The sequence below is a fragment of the Equus asinus genome, chromosome 20, assembly GCF_041296235.1.
Source record: "Equus asinus isolate D_3611 breed Donkey chromosome 20, EquAss-T2T_v2, whole genome shotgun sequence".
Taxonomy (NCBI): Eukaryota; Metazoa; Chordata; class Mammalia; order Perissodactyla; family Equidae; genus Equus; species Equus asinus.
In genome coordinates this window covers 19,700,112-19,720,082 of record NC_091809.1, presented here as the reverse complement: position 1 = coordinate 19,720,082, position 19,971 = coordinate 19,700,112, and the positions used below count along the sequence as shown (strand labels likewise).

Sequence of the window (19,971 nt, the reverse complement as noted above, 5' to 3'; positions counted from 1 at the left end):
TAGGATTACAAGACTTAAGAATATATAGTGAAGATATGGAATACAATGATAGTAGTTAAATTTTGTTGAATACTTAGTGGTGCTAGGCAATGTCTTAAGCGTTTGCAGTGCTTATGCGGGTGTACTGCCCAGCAGGAGTTTCACTCCATATGATCAGCCTAAAGCTCTCATAGTAATCATTTGCTCCACATCAAGAACCAGATTAGGTAGGTGGCATATGATCCTATTCCCAGTGATGAGATTATAGGTGATGTCTTATGGGTGATGCCATGGAAATGTCTACTATAAATAGATCTTCTATTAAGGGTAGGCTCAGGGAAGAGCAGTCAGTTTTCTGTCTCCAGGGATCATGTCTAGATATGATTGATGCCTGCCTCTATTGCAGATATCTATGTTCTTGAGGGGAATCAGACCTAGCTGAAGCCACTTCATGCAAGAATGAATGAATCCCTACTCTCCAACTCCTGTACATTCCCTACCTTTGAGGTCCTTGTAATGAAAGAGAAATATCCTTATTGTTTGAGCCTATTAGAGTCAGTATTCCTTTCTCTCAATGGAAACTAAGGTGACCTCACTGATCAAAGTCAAATACACAATCATTTCAAACCATTGAGATAACCTAATCATGGCGATTTTACAAATGATGAAACTGAGTGTTGTGGATGCTTATGCCCTGCATATGTACAATTTACTTCTTACCAGTCTCAGGAATTACTGAATTAAGGTAGGAGACATCAGCCACCATGTCTCATAGTAGGCTTAAAGCTTAGGTGCAAGTCACTTGGTGCTATTTATGGGATCAGGCAGAATCTAGTCTCTGGTATGACCACAGTCCTGTTTAAATCCTTCCACAAACTTATTTACCTTCTTTCACTTCCCTTGTGCTGAGAACATTCCCCCCAAAATTACTCTACCAAAATCTTCTGCCTCAATTCAGCTTCTATGAACCCTGACCAAAGAAACTTATCTTAGAGAATGGAAATCATTTGTTAAACATCAAAAAGATAGACAAGGAGCAAGCCAAGTTTTACTCCCAGTTAAAGTGCACTTAGCCACCATGATATCTGTTCATTTACGAAGAACTTGGTGATGGAGGAGCCAGGCATTCTGGCTCATTCTAGTGAAATGAACCCAAATCAGATGACACGATCACAGAAAATAAAGTATCCTGCGAATGAGTTTCCTCAAGGCTCCCTTCATGTCTGTGTTCCATGTGCTGTTAATGAAGGGACTCTTCATGGGAGTGACCACAGTGTACATCATTGAAAGCACTGCAGTCTTCCTGGAAGAGTTTGTCAATGCAGTACTAATGCACACTCCAAAAACTGTCTCATAGAACAAAGTAGTAACTGAGAAGTGAGACCCACAGGTGGAAAAAGCTTTATATTTACTGTCTGATGATGACATCCTCAAAATAGAAGAAAGGATTTGAATATATGAGGAAATGATTCCAGAACCGCAAACACCAGCAAATATGCTAGCCACAAAATACATCAAGATGTTATTGATGAGGCTATCAGAACAGTAAGCTTGATGAGCTGAATAACTTCACAGAAGAAGAGGAGAATTTCCAAATCAGTGCAGAAGGGACAGTTCCAATGCCGTCAGACTGTTGAGCAGGGCATCCACAATGCTAACAAACAGTGAGACCAGAATCAGTAGGCAACAGAGTTGGGGGTTCATGATAACTGTGTACCTCAGGGGGTCACAAATGGCCACAGAGCAATCATAGGCCATTACTACAAGGAGAAAATTTTCTTAAAGAACAAAAGTCAGGACAAAGCAGATCTGGCTGATGCAGCCTGCATAAGTAATGCTCTGATTCTGTGCTTGGATGTTCACCAGGTCTTTGGGATCGTGGTTGTGCTTTAACTTATGTCAATAAAGCACAGACTGGACAGAAAGAAATACATGGGTGCATGGAGGAGATAGTCAGACGTGAGATCTAAGACAATGAGCAGATTTTCCAGTATGGTGACCATGTACATGGACTGGAACAGGCTAAAGAGGATGTTGTCAGTTCCGGATCCTCTGTCATCTCATGAGGAGAAATTCTGAAACATTTGTTTTGTTTCTGGATTCCATGTTGTTGATAAATCTGATGGAAAAGATGTGGTCCCTCGACCAGGAGCAAGAGTATCATTAGAGGCAAACACCATCTGGGAAAGGGAAGGAGTCAAATGGAAGGATGTCTTCTATATGCATGTAATTTTGTTATTTTGAAACAAAAACCTCAAGGTAATAAAGCAACGTGTCGACAGTTCTTAATTCTGGAAATGGTTAAGGAATGATAATTTTAAATATTACACTCTCTATGATGCTCCGATTCTTTAAACCATTTTTTAATTTTATTAGGAGAAACAGTTCGTCTAGGGAGGCAGGTGATGACTCTATATGGATGTGTAGCTCCTTGCCCAGAGACCTCACAGCCTGGCAACAGATATAACACAAATGTGTGTTAAAAACCCTGAATTGGAAGGTACAGTGAAACTGACCAAGCCTCCTCCCTAAGACCACTATAAGAATTAAGTACATGCCAGTGAATTTTATAACAATATCCATGTTTACAAGTGAGGATATTCCTGCTGAGAAGGAAAATGTTCTTTGCCATCATACAGAGAGTAGGAGACAATCAGAATAAGGGTTGCTTGAGAATTGGAGGAAAGTTACAAGGGAACATGTCAAGAAGATGGAAGACAGGCAGGAGGCAAACGGATGTCTTGGCTCTAATCATCTGATGCAAGCACTCTCCTCACAGTTTCCCCTGGATAAACTTGTGGTAAAACACCTGTCTTCATTCCCAAACATTGACTAAGGAACATTAGGTTACCCAGATGACACTGTGAAATGATGCTAGAAATCTCTCCTAGATATTAAGTGATAGAGACTGAAGCTCTATCCTTAAGAGGAGGAGAGGGACTGAGTGAAGCACCAGGCTCCTGGGCAAGAGGGAGAAGCTCTTGGAGGAGACTCAGGTGTGTTGTTTCTTTACTGGGAAAAGGCTGTTGAGTGAGGTCGTCACAGACAGACTATTAGTAGTCTCTGTGTTCTTGGAAGATCAATATTCAAAGCTCCTCATTAGTCAATTTTAGTGTCATTCTGATCCCAGTTCTGTGTAAATCCTTAAAGACCAACACCATAGAATGGCAGGATTCAGGATCGTACATTCCCTGATGCTACAAGGCCAAGTGTTCACCATTCAGTTCTTCACCTTCTTCTGTTCACAACTATTTCACAGACCTTGCAAATGTGGACCCACTATGCTTCTCTGAGTGGATTTCAGCATTATTTTTTTAGGTACAACCAATAGCACATCTATGTAATCAATGCTATCAGGAATCCTGGTTATAATTGTAGGTGTGATATATATATATATATATATATATATATATGTATGTATGTGTAATTCAGCTATAAGAAGGAATGAAATTCTAGCACGTGCTACAACATGAAGGAACTTTGAAAACATTATGCTGAGTGAAATAAGGCAGACAAAAAATATATATTGCATGATTTCAGTTATAAGGTACCTAGATTAGATAAGGTCGTAAGGACCGAAAGTAGAATGGTGGTTACGAGAGGAGAGGGAGAGAAGGATTGATTTTGGGAGTGATGGAATATATTGACAGTTTCTTAAGTCTGTACTTAATAATAAATCACATTGATATTGATGGGCTTAGCAAGGCCACATTTGGAAATATTTCACGAGAGGTTTATTTGCCCTGCTTTATCCTTCTTGTTACATTGAACGAACAATTCTGAAATTTCATTCTTGAGTCAATTGTTTTAGTGGCTTATTTTTAAAGTTCTTGAATTTCTGTCTTTACATTTTGGGTTGTGCTTATTCTCCTAAGAAATGTGTAACTCCTCTGAGGTCACAAAAATATTTTTGTATATTGTCTTCTGAATTACTTAATCACTTTGACTTTTGTGTTTAAAGCTTTCATACATTGAAATGATTTCTCTTTGTTGGTTTTGGCTCTAGAAAGTCAAATATTATTTATCAGTTTCAACTCCTTTTTTTTGAGAGATATTTTTATTGTGGTAAAATATAAATAACATAAAATTTACAATTTCATCCATTTTAAGTGTGCAGTTCCCTGGGGTTAAGAGCATTCACAATATTGTGTGACCATCACCACTATCAATTTTCTGATCTTCATCATCCCAAGCAGAAACTCTGCACCCATGAAACAATACCTCCCAATTTCCTTCTTTTCTCAGAGCTTTCAGAAGGAACTCAACGTTTTGACTTCAGCCCAATGGGGCTGATTTCATAATTTTGACCTCAAAGACTGCAAGAGAGTGCATTCACATTGTTTTAAGCTACTAAGCTTGTGGTAATGTGTTACAGCAACAATAGGAAACTAATACAGGACACAAGTTCCAATTCAGGTTGATGATAAAAAAAAATGTCTTCTGGATGTCTCTTTGTAAAGATTATGTCTGCTTTGCAAAGAAATCCAAAGAAAGGCAGACATATTTCTGTCTCTGGTTATTGTGTCTGAAATATCTCTGCACTGCTGCAGACAGTGGTGACTATCAAGGGAGGATATTTGTAGGAAGAAGCCAACACATGACAGAATGAAATGCAGCCCTGTGGTTCTGTGCCTGGGCCTACCCAATCTCTAAGCCATTGTTAAGAAAGATGATAATTGCTTTTTCACTTAATCCTATTGGCATTGAGATTTTTGCATTGTTACAGCTGAAGGCATGTATTCTCACTTGGCTGCTTTGAAATTTCCTAATTTCTTAAAGAAATTTTCCCATGTGTTTCTATGAGCATTAGCGGTTCTATTTTGTTTATAATGTTTTTTGACATTAATCTTTTACCATAGGCATATGTGGGCTGTTAGTTTGGTTATCATGTTTTCAAACAATCCCCAGTGCTTTTCTTGACTGAGTTCTGATTTACAAATAACAGAGATGAATGCCTTGTCTCAGTTCTTCAGGTTGCTCCCAGACAGGTTAGAACAGACATACAGAAGGATTTGAGAAAAGCTATGGTCATTGCAGCATTATACACAATAGCCAAGACATGGAAGCAAATTAGGTGCCCATCAAGGGACCAATGGATAAAGAAGATGTGGTATTTATACACGGTGGACTACTACTCAGCCATAAGAAATAATGGAGATCGGATTGGTGGTTACCATAGGGGAAGGGGGAGGGAGGAGGGAAAAGGGGTGATTAGGCTCACATGTGAGGGGATGGACTATAATTAGTTTTCGGGTGGTGAGCAAGATGTAATGTAAACAGAATTCAAAATATGATGTACATTCAAAATTAATTAATTAATTAAAAAAAGAGAGACACTATAAAATTTTAAAAAAGAATGATTTGAGAAAATATCTATTATGCTTCCTCTGAATCCATGGACCAGTGTCTTACACTGAGAACACCGGCTGTGACCATTTTAAGACCAAGACTACTGCTATGCCAGGGAGGGAGTGGGGCAAGGGCAAGTAAAAATGCCATAAAACTTTTCTACTAGTTTAAAGTTGCTTTTTCCTTGATTCAACACTCACCTTGTTGCTGTAAATTTTTACACTTTTTGGGAGTTTTAAGTTAGTTCTGACAGCTCTTCTTGTTTTTCAACGTTTCTTTGAGAAGACAAGAGTGTCTAGATGCCTAATCTGTCATTTTGCTATTCTGCTGGAAAAATGCCATTGACTCTTTCATGTACAGTCCAATTAGATTATAGAGATTATATTAGAAACTGTTGAATGGAATATGTAGAAAAATAATGCAATGAGCCATACAGAGAGTTAGCCCTTAGAATATGCTTTTTAGGGTGCATTTGCTATATTATAATTTGCCTTTCACAAGTAAGACATATGTATATATTATATACATACACATATGATAAACTCTATTTTTGAACCTAAATGTCCTTTCAGTCTTGATTAGATTGCTATTATAATGGATGTATTTGAATATACGTTAGGAAAGAAGACTAATATCCAATTGCAGAAAGAATTTTTTCCTTGTGTGAAAGGTATTTGAGGAGAATGTGAACAAAAATATGTGGATGGAAAAGAATTGCATATTTTTGGCATGTCAGGATGAAAGATTTAGGCAGTTTAAAGTTCTTCCTTCTCTGAGCTTTTAAGGGTTTTCTTTGCTCTCAGATCAGAATGATAGCAAATGTTTGACTAATGAGAAACTTTGGATATTGAATCCCAATGGCCACAGAGAGTGCAAATAGTCTGCCTGTGGCCACCCTACTGAAAAGCCCTGCTCAGGTCACTAGGCAGCACACCTGGGCCTCTTCACAGGGACCGTCAGTACAAACACCCAGCCTTCACTCTGTGTTTCCATGCTCCCTGAGAACAGGACTTACATTTCTCTCCTTTAATATCAAAGGGAGAAGTGAATGTTATTTCATAGAGTTGGTACCCAGTCATCTGAAGTTCCCTAGTCTGTTTTTCAAATCGGGAAAGATGTTTGTCTATGAGTACATCTGGGGTTGAGTGGGAATATGCTGAAGATGACTTGATTTTATTCATCTGTGAAGTGTCTACCTAATTGTTCATCATCTGACATGTTTTCTCGTACCTTTGCAACAATGCTAATCAATCCGCTAACCTTCTAATCTGATCCTAAAGTTCTAGGGTGTTTTCCATCCTCAGGAGAAAGCTTCTCTTGCACAATTTTGAGCAATTTTCTAGAATTCTCTGAAGTATTCCTTAATTACTGTGAAGGGAATTACGGTGGATAATCCCCTTATATTTATCCTTCCATGTCTGGTTCTTTATGTTCCTTTGGAGGGATGAACATTGGTCTTGACCATGGTATCTGTCAATGTGTGTGTGTTCATGTGTGTTTGCAATGCAAATGCCCATTACTTTAAGAAAATATAAATTTGATGTTGTAAGACAGGGGAACACAGTAAAGGAGGGGGAGTTAATGAACCAGAATGAAATGTATCAAGGCTTTCTCCCTCTGCTTTTATGCATGAGTAAGAATTACAGCGGAAGTTTCAGTACATGAATTATTTCCTGAAACTTGCAGTTACCATACCAGGATTGTTCTTTCTTTTTCTCCTCTTCTTTCATCTTGTCCCACCCTCACTTTCCTCTCTATAATGACTCCTGCCAATTTGTCCAGTTATGTTAATGCCATGAACAAATCACTATACGTGATATTAAGAAGTCTTGTATGTCAAGTACCATGCTAGGTGATATTGCCTATTTATTTCTCATCTTTGAAATATCCCCATAAGTTTTCATGGTGCAAACACACACAAACACACACATATGTACATAATAACATATGCACACCCACTCACATGCATGTGTTTGTGTAAAGACAGTTTAAAACAATGCCAAGGGACCAATGAATTAAAAATTTTGGTTGCCTCTGGGTATGGAAGGACAAGAATGGAGGAAAATTAAAGTTAATACTTTCTATATACAAACTAGTTTGTTACTTTAGAAAGAGAATTATTATGGCAAATGTCAAAATTTCTTCATTCTGGAAACAAGCACATGAATAATTGTCCTGATATTCTGTATTTTAAAATATTTCGTAGATGACTAAAGAGATATTGGTACTGGGAATGTGTCTAAGGGGTTTGCTTAGTCCTCCATCTCTTGAGCAAGAGTCCTCACAGAAAAGTACCAAAGTTAAGATAAATGATTATCCCTACAAAGGAACATAAAGAACAAGACATGGAAGGATAAATATAAGATGGCCATTCACATTAATCCTCTGCCCAGAAGTTAAGGTATATTTGAGGGAATTCTAGAACATTTCACAAAATCATGCAAGAGAAGTTTCTGTTGAGAATGGAAAAAGATCCTAGAACTTTAGGATCAGAGTAGAAGATTAGCAGATTGATTAAGTATTGTTGCAAAGGTACAAGAAAACATGTCAGATGATAGAAAATTAGGCAGACACTTCACAGATCAGTAAAATCAAGTCATTGTCAACATGTTTCCACTTAATCTCAGATGGACTAGTAGACAAACACGTCTCTCTATTTGAAAAACAGACTGGGGAACTTCAGATGACTGGGAGCTAAACTTAAGGAAGGACATTCAGTTCTCTGATATTGAAGGAATTAAATGGAAGATCTGTTCTCAGGGAGTGTGGAAACATAAAGTGAAGGGCTGGGCTGTTGTGCAAATGTGATGGAACATGGGAAGAGGCTCGGGCTGTGCTGCCTGGTGACCTGAGCAGAGTTATTCAGTAAGGTGGCCACAGGCAGATTATTTGCAGTCTCTGTGGTCTTTGCAGTTCAATATCCAAAGTTTCTCATTAGTGAAACTCGTTTCCTATCATTCTGATCCCAGGGCAATAAACACTGTTAAAAGCTCAGAGAAAGCAGAACTTAAAACCAGCTAATATGTTCATCCTTGGATGCCAAAAGTATTCAGGTCTCTTCCATAGACCTAGTTCTGCTCACACTCATTTCAAGTGCCTTTCACACATGGACAAGATTTCCTTCTGGAATTGAAATCTCCTTTTCTTTCCTAAGGTAAATTCAAGGACACTCTTTATATTAACAATCTAAGGAAGACTGAAAGGACATTTAGACTGAAAAATATAGTTTCTTTTATGGAGCTATATATCTTACTTATAAAATGCAAGTGAAATTATAAAAAATATACCGTAAAAAGCATATTCTAAGGGCTAACTCTGTGTATGGTTCATTGCATTCTGTTTCGACATATTATATTCAGCAGTTTCTAATACTTTCTCTTTAATCAAAATGGATGGCACATGAAAAAGTTTACTGCATTTTGCCAGTAAAATGGAAAACCGGCAGATTAGGTAGCTTGAAGCTCTTGTCATCTCAAGGAAATGTTGAAAAACAAGCATAAACTGACAGAAATAACTTTGTCAGAACTCCCAAAAATAGTCAAAATTTACAGGAACCAAGTGAATGCTGAATCAAGAAAAAAGCATCCTCTTAACAGGCAGAAAAGTTTTCTGGCACTTTTACTTGCCCTTGTTTCACTCCTTCCCTGAAATGGCAGTAGTCTTAGCCTTACAAATGTCACAGCTTGTGTTCTCAATATGAGATCCTGGTCTATGGATTCAGAGAAAACAGAGTAGATCTTTTCTCAAATAATTCTGTATGTCTGTTCTAACCTGTCTGGGCTACCTCGTGGACTGATAAAAGTCACTCATCTCTGTGGTTCCTAATTCAGAAGACAGGCTGGAAAAGCAGTGGGCCCTGTTCAAAAATATTGCAAAGGAACCTAGCAGCCCACGTATGCCTATGGCAAAAGATTAAAGTGAAAACATTAAATAAACCAGCTAAGTCTCAGAACAAAAACAGGAAATTTTCTTAAGGAAATAGGACATTCAAAAGCAGCCAAGTATATGGGAAAATTTAGAAAGCTACATGCACGCCCATGGCAAGAAATATTTTCAGAAAAGACCAGAGAGGATCTAAAACTTTCCTGTTGATCAGTGCAAATGTGGATCTGTGTTGAAAGAGTATTGCAGTACAAATCCAATCTGTAAAGACTGAGAGAGGTGTGCCATTTGTTTATGTGTTTGTGTCACTCATGCTATTCAAAGAGACATATCAAAGTACAGGCAGAACAAATCTAAAGAAATAGATTTCAATGACCACATACAATAAGAATTTCAGTCTTTTCAAATATATTTTGGGAAATTTGCTAGAGGAATATACTAATAAAACCTTCAACAATTTTTTAGGGTAAAACTCAGGGGGATATTCTGATATACAGCGCTACCACATTATAATGTTGAGTCTAAGAAGTAGAAAGAAAAAAGGGTGAAGGAAAGTGTGGAGAACCTAAGGGACGTATGGGACGCCATCAACTGAAAAAATGTATGCATTATGGGAGTCCCAGAAGGAGAAGAGAAAGAGGAAGAGATGGAAAGAATATCTGAAGGAGAAATGGTCAAAACTTCCCAATATGGTTAAAGACATGAACTTACAAAACTAATAAGCTCACTGAACTCCAAGGAGGGTAAATAAAAGACACTAACGTTGAGACACATTATCATCAAGTTGACAAAGCCAAAGCAAAGAGAAAATCTTAAAAGGAACTCATCACATACAAGAACGTAAGAGAAAGTCAACTGCACATACAAGAGAACCTCAATAAGATTAGCAAACAATTTCTCATCAGTACTACAAAGGCCAGAGTATAATGAGATGACACATTTAAAGTGCTAAAAGAAAAACGAATTCAACCAAGAATGTTATATCTGCCAAAATTTTCCTTCCAAAGATGAGGAGGAAATAAAATATTCCCAGATAAACAAATGTGACGGAATTCATTACCACTAAGCCTGCTCTATGAAAATATCTAAGGGATTTCTTCAGGTTGAAAAGAAGACACTAAACAGTAATTCAATGCTGTGTGAAAAAATGAAGATTTCTGGAAAAGATAAAGGTGTAGGAAAATAAAATAGCTGGTGTTTTATTTTTGGTTTACAACTTTCCTTTTCATTTACTGCTGGATTTAAAAAACAAATGTAAAAATTTTTAATCTATGCTATTGGCAACAATGTATAAATATATAATTTGTGACAGAATCAACATAAAGGAGACTAGACAGAACCATATAAGATCAGAGGTTCTGCATGCAATTGAAGTAAAAGTGATATGAATTCAAACTAGATTGTTATAAATTTGTCATTTTAAATTTAATATCTATGATAACCACAAAGAAAATTATCTGGATATATTTAAAAAAGGGCAATAAAAATTAAATCCAAAATGTTCATAACAAAAATCAAGTAGACAGAATATAAGGCAGTAATGTAGGAAATGAAGAAAAAAGAACAAGTATTAGACATACAGAAAATATTTTTTTAAACTGAAGGATAAAGTATCTCTTTATCAATAAATAAGGTAAGTAGATTAACTTCTCCAATCAAGAAGCAGAGACTGGAAGAGAGATAGAAAGATATGACATGAATATAAGATATTTACAAGAGACTCACTATAGATTCCTAAACACAAATAGATTATAAATGAAAGGATGGAAAATATGCTCCAGCCAAATAATTACCAAAAGAGATCTAATATCAGAAAAATAGATTTCAAGTAAAAGCTATTAAAATAAACAAAAAGAATAGATACAATATAGGTAGGTAGACAGATAGATAGATAGCTAGTAGATAGAGAGGCAGATAGAGATAAAAGGGTGCATAATCAAGATGATATAACAATTATAAACACATATACACCAAACAACAGAACCTCAAAATACCACAAACATGACAAAAGTGAAGTGAGAAATACATATTGCTACAATAATACTTAGAGACTTCAGTGCAAAACTTTGCAGGTTGGATAGTACCTCTGGAGTGATCAAAAAGAGACAGAGAACTTGCAAAATGGTATGCATGAACAAAACCTAGCAGACATGTATAAACACTCCATTTAACAATGGCAGAAGACGCATTCTTCTCTAGTGCACATGGATCATTCTCCAGGATAGATCATATGTCAGGTCACAAAGCAAGTCTCAATAAATTTAAAAAGATTGAAATCATACAGTGTATTTTCTGAGTATAATATTATGAAGCTGGAAATCAATAAGAGAAGGACAATTGGACAGTATAGAAATGGGTGGGAATTAAACAGCACACTACTGAAAAACAAATGGTATTTTACCAATGAGTTTTCTCAAGGCTTTTTTCATATCTCTGTTCCTCAGGCTATAGATGAAGGGGTTCAGCATTTGAGGGACAGCAGTGTACATCACTGAAGCCACTGCAGTATTTATGGAAAACTTAGTAAGAGCTGAATTAATGTACATTCCCAAACCTGTCCCATAAAACAAGCATACAACTGAGAGATGAGAACCACAAGTGGAAAAAGTTTTACACTTTCCAGCCACTGATGGCATTCTCAAAAAAGAGGAGAATATTTGAGCGTAAGAGAAAATGATTCCACACACAGGAATACCACCAAATATGCTAGTAGCAAAGTATATCACAATGTTATTGATGAGGGTATCAGAACATGCAAGTTTTATGACCTGAACGACTTCACAAAAAAATAGTGGTATTTCCAGGTTTGTGCAGAAGGTCAGCTGCAATACCATCAGACTGTGGAGGAGGGCATCCACAATGCTTATGAATAGTGAGAGTAGAATCATCAGTCCACAGAAGCGGGAGTTCATGATGACCATGTACTTCAGTGGATGACAAATGGCTACGTAGCGATCATAGGCCATGACTGCAAGAAGACAATTTTCCAAACCAACAGAAACCAGAACAAAGCAGGACTGGGTGAGGCAGCCTATATAAGTGATGCTTTGATTACGTGCTTGGATGTTCACTAGCATCTTTGGGATTGTGGTTGTGCTTAAACAGATGTCACTAAAGGACAGATTGGAAAGAAAGAAGTACATGGGTTTGTGGAGGTGAGAGTCAGAGATGACAGCCAGGATGATCAGCAGGTTTCCTAAGATGGTGACCAGGTACATGGACAGGAAAAGGCAGAAAATAAAAGGCTGCAGTTCTGGATCATCTGTCAATCCCAGGAGAATGAATTCTGAAACATTTGCTTCATTTTTGTGTCCCATGTTGTTGATGAATCTGATGGAAAAATGAGGTCAAAATAAAATAAAATGAATCATTTCTGGATAAGCAGCAGAAGCATCAATTGGGAACTTGTTAGAAATGAATGATGGTGGTACCACTACAGACACTGCTGATAAACTTTGGTTTGCGGACTGGGGTGAGCAATTTGAGTTTTAAGGAGCTCTCCAGAAGAATTTGATACACGCTAAAATTCAAGAAACAGTACTTAAAATAAAGAAGAAAACACTGCGTATTGTGAAACAAAGAGAATATTGAAATCGTTTCCTCTGCTAATTTCTTTCCCATCATCATCTCTCACTGTTCCTTTCCATCCACTTTCTTTATTGGCCCTTAACTTTGATCGCTAACTCTATTTTTCACCTTGTGCCAAGTGTTGAGATTGAAAAAAGAGTAAGGCATGATGTTTCCTTCAGAAGTATTTCTTGCCTCAAACAAAAACAAGGATGAGGATGAAGGTATGCAATCTTTCTTGCAGACTATGGTCCAAAAACTTTTGCGTGACTCAGAATCATATGACAGGCTTGTTAAATTACAGATGAGCTAGATCATATAATCACCCCATTTTTCCATAGGGAAATTCAGTTAAGGTGAGGTTACATCATGGACACAAAGTACACAGTTCATGGTAAGACTGGGTCTGAGATCAGATCATCTGACTGCAGAATCGACTAATTATCTGTCCACTTGACTAATTCACTTGACTAATCTCTGTTAATAACTCTGGACATTACAGAATTAGCATTCCTGAACCATCACTCAGATTTCAGAGTTATTCTTTAAAATTTTAGTAATTCATCCTGAACAATGCCCCCATTTTTTTCACTTTCCTACAGGATATGCCCACCTCTATCCATGAAGTATTGTGCACCAGATCCTGCCATCCATCTGAGTATATGCACTATACCTAAGCAAAGATTAGAAAATGTTGCCTATAAACAAGAAGTTCCTAAGAGTCTTCTGTGGAAACTCCACTTACCTGAATTTGAAATGGATTCTAATACAAGCTGGAAAACTATGTCAATGAGATTCTCTGTCTCATCTGAAGGGAATTTCTTCCCTTTAGGTGATAGAAGGCACACCATTTTATTTTTAAAAGAAACAACTAAAGACGGAAAGAATAAAATGTATAGCTCCTAAGAAAACAGAAGAAAATAACTTCAATTTTTGGTCCTTGGAAGACAGAGACTAACAAGATAAGAGAGACTTATATGATACTTAAAAGACATATGATGAAATCTATAACAATTAGCATGATTCAAATAATAAAAATAATCAGATTTATGAATCAACACAAATTATGGAATCCTACAAGAGAAAAATTTTGTATGACAAAAGTTTACAGCATGAGAAAATTTTAAAGATTTTTTAACCCTACGTAGACACATTGATATCTATCATTGATTTTTTAAGTGAAACAAGATAAACGGTTAACAGTGAAGAGCTTGGTACCATCAGTCAAATTTATCAAATTAATACATTTTACTATTCTTATTGTAGCTGTTTTTATTGCAGTAAATCATACAGGTATCTGTGAAAACCTCACATCATGTATTTGCACAACCTTGACTCTTTTCCTTCCCCGGAGAAACCACTGCATAAATTTCACATACATTATTCCTCTGCAACTTTTACAATAATAAGTCTTATTGGCCCACAACAATTGCACTATTTTGCATGTTTAAAGTTTTGTATAAACCGAACCATACTGTAAACACTATAATTTGTATTCTTCTATAATTTATTTTTTGACAAATGTTGATGTATTTAGGTCCACTTCATGAATTTTAATTAACAGAGAGTATTCCACTATATTATTACATCATGCTTTATTTTTCCGTTGTCTAACTGAGAGGTATTATCGTTAATGCTTTTTACTCTATAGATGTTTATGAATATACATACAATATAAAGTCATACATGGGGGATACCATGAAATTATAGCTGATGTTTTCTCGAGGAAGTAAAGAACAAGAACTGAGGTGAATACAAACTAAGTGCCTTCTGCAGGCATATTGATTTTTTTTTTAATTTTATTAGAAAGACCTAAAGCTGATATAGCAGAATATAAATATTTGTTAATTTTGGAAAGAGCTGAAGAGTGGTTGTTATGTTTTTTTTAAATTATAGTATCTCTGCTTTTCTTATATAAAATACATGGTACTATGAAGGCAGCTGGCTGACTCTCTGGCTTCACTTTCTCTCCAGCATTCTCACAGCTCAGCTACAGGGGTAATTCAAACACTCTTCTGTACAATGGTGTATCAAGAACCAGAAATGAAAATGAAAGGAAAAGCTGTCAAACCCTTTCCACATGACCAGACAAAAATTCAAGTCAATGCCAGAAAGTTTTATGACAATCATCCTGTTTGAGAAGGGGCAGATTTCTGCTCAGGATGATAACGCATCCTTCCTTTTTTTAATAGAAATGCACATTGAGAACTGGCTGAGTATTGGTACACACATGTATGGGAATTTCTCAACAAGAAGACAGTTGAACTGCAGTTCCATAGACACTTGATTCTGATCATTTCACACATGTGCTGCCCTCATTGCTTCCCATAGGCAAATTTGTAGTAAAACACCTGTCCTCATTACCAAGATATTAACTAAGGGGATTTAAGTCACCTGGATGGCATCACTGTGGAATAATGCTTGACATGTCACCAGGGTATTGAAGAAAGAAAATAAATCTTCAGGAAGAGCTGAGAGACCAAGTGAAACAATGGGCTCCTGACCAAGAAAGATCACCACTGGATGGATCCTCATGTCTGCTTCTTCCTGACCAGGCAAAGGCTATTGAATGAGGTTGTCACAGGCTGACTCTTTACTGTCACTATATCCCTGGAGGTTCAATATCCAAAGCTCCTCATTAGTCAAATGTTTTAGTTATTCTGATCCCTGGGCACTGAAAATCCTTAAAGACCAAGACTATAGAACAGAGGAAATCATGATGGCCAATCTCTGACTCAGTTAGGTGAGGTAAATATCATCCGGATCACTCTACCCGTTTATGTTCAACTGCATTTCACATACCATTCGCACATGTACACACACTTCTTTTGTAATGAGCTCCAGAATACTTTTTTAAAGTTACAAAAAAAGCATCTTTATCTAATTAATAATATCTTGGATCTTGACTCCAATTTTAAGTGTGAAGACATAGTTCATGAATTGGGTATAAATAATATGTTAATAAATATAGCCAAAATATTGTAAAATTTAAACACTTAGAGGTATTCCATTTTTAGAGTCACTGAATGTTTCCTATACCTTAACTTCTGTTTTCTATATTTAGCACAGAATAATCTAAAATATCTGTGCTCAATTGTGATTGTGATCAATATACACAGACTTTGTACTCCCCTCTAAGACTTTCATAACCAGTTGCCCCTATTCCACAAAATAGATTGAATGTACATTTTTCCTCTCTTTGGGATGACTTGAGTTGCATGTTGACTTTTCATTTTTAACTGCATTGTGGTAGAAAAACAATGTTACTGAAAGACAATACTATGCAATTTCTCCACTGTGTAGTAGATGTCATGAGATTTCATCCATAATTTAATAGATGTAGGTGATGCTCCTTGTTAATATTTACATAAAAACCTTTTCAAGGACTTCAATATTCCCATGTGTTCCTCAATTCATTTTACATTTTAACTCTTTCTATATTAATCTTCATAGTCTCTATTTTTATAGATATATAATTTGAAAATAAACTTATGACAAGATGGCATAGTAATGTCGCCCTTCACCATCTTAACTTCACTCACTTCAAATATATGAGAAGTAAATAAAATGCACAAAGACATCAACTCAAGAAAGGATAAAGTTTTCCATGTACCACAAAAGAACTCAAACATAATGTTGTAGGTGGGCTGGAGCCAAGTTGCTTCATAGATTTGAATCCATAGGTGAGAAGATACTTGCTCTTTCAGTTAATGAGGATCAAATGTCCTAGAATAATATTGAGTGCTTGAAGCCAAGGGAAGAAATGGAACTTTATTTGTGAAAAAAGGTAAACATAGAGTTATGAACATAGAGTTATGACTGGGCCCATGACTGTGGACATAGAATATCAAAAAAAAAAAAAACTTCCAAGGAGGAAGTCAACTAATCTAATAGTTGACCTTATGCCTGGATTTGTGATATTCTTGATGTCACTGAACAGAATCAGCCAGTGACCTGAATTCAGGACTAGAGAACTGGTGATTGGTGAGCATAGTTGTGAACTTGGTCAAGGAAGAGTGAGCACATTGATAGAAAGAGAGAGAAGGTGAAATTTTTTCATTCAAATGAAATCTGCAAATCAAAATACCAATAGGTAGAAATCAAAATAAGCCTGAAACAGAAAACTTACAAAATGAATAATCAGAACATAAAGACCAGCAGGGCTGAAACAGATAAGAGATGGGAAAAATATTAAGGATGCTATCAAAGAGGTAATGTCAGAAGGATTATATCAACATCCTACAAAATACAAAGACAGAAAAAGGGTATCCCAGGCAAGGTGACTTTTAATTAATTCTAAATTTCTAGTTGCTTCAATCAATGTGGTAATGGTGGAGATGATGAGATTTTGATGGATTCTGGATATATTTTGATGGTGCAGACAATAGAGCTTTCTGCAAGATTTGACACAGGTTATAAGAGAAAGATGGGTGTCGAGGTTGGTGCTTAGTGAGAGAAAATTGCTCAGTATCAGAAAAATTGGACTTGTCATCAATGATAATGGAGAAAATTGCATGTATATCCTATTTGTGGATTAATATTAGGATTTGGGTTTTCAAAATGGTAAGTTTCAATCGCATTTTAGGCATCTATTTGGGGATGTCAAGTGGGCAGTTGAATATACACTTCTGGAATGGAAGGTAGTGTATCTCTACAGAGACATGAATTTGGGAGTCTTAGTGTGTCAATGGGCTGTCAACCATGAGTCTTGATGCTATTGCAAAGGAATGATGGCAGAAAAAGAGGACTGAGTACAGATTCAAGAGGACCTCCAGTGTTGGGGCTTGTGGAGATGAGGAAGATGATCATAGGAGACAGAGAAATAGGAACCAGTGAGGTAGGAGTAAATGCAAAATAAACGTGATGCTGAAAGGTGACAAAAGAAAGCATTTCAGTAAGTAATAAATGGGTCAATGTTACTGATAAGTCAGTTAAAGGAAGGATAAAGTTTTAAACAGCTGGCTTAAGGTAGGGAACCTTGATGACTCTTTAACAGTAGAAAATGTGAGGATCTGAGCAAGGACCTGACTGAATTGACATCAAAAATCAATGAGAGGAGAGGAATTGAGTAGAGTGAGTAAAGGCAGCCCCTTTGAGAAATTATGCTAGAAGGAAGCAGAAAAAGATTTAGCTAGAGGAGGAGTCTAAAGAGATTTTGGTCATTGTTTTAAAGAAATTCAAATATATTGAATGCTATCAGAAATAAACTAACCTGAGGGGAAAAGTGACAATGAAGGAGAGTGAGAGAGGAATTATCAGGGCTATGTCCTAAAATAGGCAAGAGTTTTTTACTTCTATGCACAAATCAAAGTGTTAGTCTTGATTTGGCGCAGATAAAACTAAACTTTAGAGCAGTTAGACCTAGGAAAATATTTTTTTTCATAAGGTAATAAGTAACACATTTTTTTCTCCAAAACACAACTGTTGGAGAAGGGGTGACATGCATGGAGATTTGAAAAAAAAAAAAAAAGAAAGAAAAAAAGCAACAATTTGTTGGTGCACCCTAAGCAGAACCCTAAAATGAGAAAACTCACTGCCAACACAAACATCCAGGCTACTTGACAGGAGAGCTGTTTCAGTAGTAGGAGAAGAGAGAAGATTATCAAGTCAACTTTAGGAAGAAAAAGGAAATTGAGAAAAGTGTGCCTGGATACATCAAACGCTTTTGTAGTTCTGGAATTTAAAAAATTTAATCTGTACCAATTGCTTAGCAGGAATCGTAGTACCACATAACTAAGTAGTTGTTATTTAAGATTATTATGACAATGGTTGAGAAAATGAGATTATTTTTATAATTTTCTTGTCTTCCCTACCACACACATGGTAGTGTATGAAATAAACACTTGAACATTCTCTTCTGTTTAGCTGCCAATTACATTTTTACTTGAAAGCTAATAGGAAAATACATTACAGTATTTTAAAATTTTAACTGAAAGAAGTCATAATTAATCTTCATTAACAGGCTATTAATTCTAGATTGATTTTTCCTTTCCTTTAATTCCTTCCTAGGTAGACCAATGGGATCCATCCCACTCTTTATTTCTGAGTCTTTATAGAATATTAAAGAGGTAATAAATCCCTCAATACTCAGTAGCTTTATCCATTCTCTATTCCTTCCATATTTTGACACATCTGTCTCAGTTGTATAGTTACCAAATAATGTCAGGATAATAAATATTGAACATTAAACATTACGTTCAGATCTTCTTCCATCTTTTTCTGTTGGGTCGTGTCAAAGGCTGGGTGCCTAGGGTACTGGCTCCAAAAGGAATCCCTAGTTTACGAGCCAGGATCAACTTAATGACACACCTACTTCCTGTGTTAAGATAAGATACCTGAGAATATGGTCATTTATTGCCCCCAAACAAGCAAGAGTTGATTGGCTAAGTTCTGGAGGCATACTTTCGTCAATTACTCTTACAAATCAGTGGTTTAGAAAAAGTCTCCAAAGGTGTGAACAATTCAGTAATATCTTAATATTCAGAGCTGAATGACCACAGGTAAACTTAGCTTCACCAATGAGAAATTCTGTTCCCTGAGCATGGAATTAACACACCGTCAATCATTTGGGTAAGATTTTGACTCAAACAAAATCACCAAGCACAATTCCTGTCATCTGAGACCCTCTCAGTGCTTCCTGCTGTTACTTTTTGTTCCGTGCACAGGACAGGACCACAGGCAAGGTGAAGTAAGAGAAAAGAAAGGAAGAATATCTTTTCCATGAGAACTGCAAATTTCAAGGAAGAATGGATCTGCTGACACTCTCCCTGGAAATCTTGCTTGTGTAGGGAAGCTGAGTGAGGGCACCATCTAAATGAACATCAATGATATCAATGGTTGTTTGGTATGGATGTATGGTGAAATATATAAAGATTAAAATAAACAACCTCAGTGTATCAATACACACAACAACTCAAAAGAAAAAAGTAATTTGGATAATAAGGTATGTATAGTGTGAGAAATTTAATTAGGTTTTTTATTATGTAGATAATATAAATTATCATTTTTGATAATGAAACCTTTAAATATATTAGAAATTGACTGAAAATAAAGTCCTGAGTATTCATCACTCAGCACCATTGAATAAAAATATATTATTTTGCATTTTTTGTAGAGAAATAAAATAATACATGCACATTTCAAGTCCCTCCTCCCTCCTTCTTTATTTCTCACACTTTTTTTTTAAATTTTTTA

At 36.2% G+C, this 19,971-nt stretch overlaps 1 protein-coding gene and 1 pseudogene across 1 annotated transcript; both read right to left on the bottom strand.

Annotated features, from left to right (window-relative positions):
* Window positions 1-1,149: 1,149 nt before the first annotated feature.
* Window positions 1,150-6,509, bottom strand: LOC106823668 (olfactory receptor 7G1-like; annotated as a pseudogene).
* Window positions 6,510-11,585: 5,076 nt separating this feature from the next.
* Window positions 11,586-12,527, bottom strand: LOC106823669 (olfactory receptor 7G1-like). The gene has a single exon (XM_014829486.3). The coding sequence runs from the start codon at window positions 12,525-12,527 to the stop codon at window positions 11,586-11,588; it is 942 nt and encodes a 313-aa protein (XP_014684972.3).
* Between the last annotated feature and the right edge of the window lie 7,444 nt (window positions 12,528-19,971).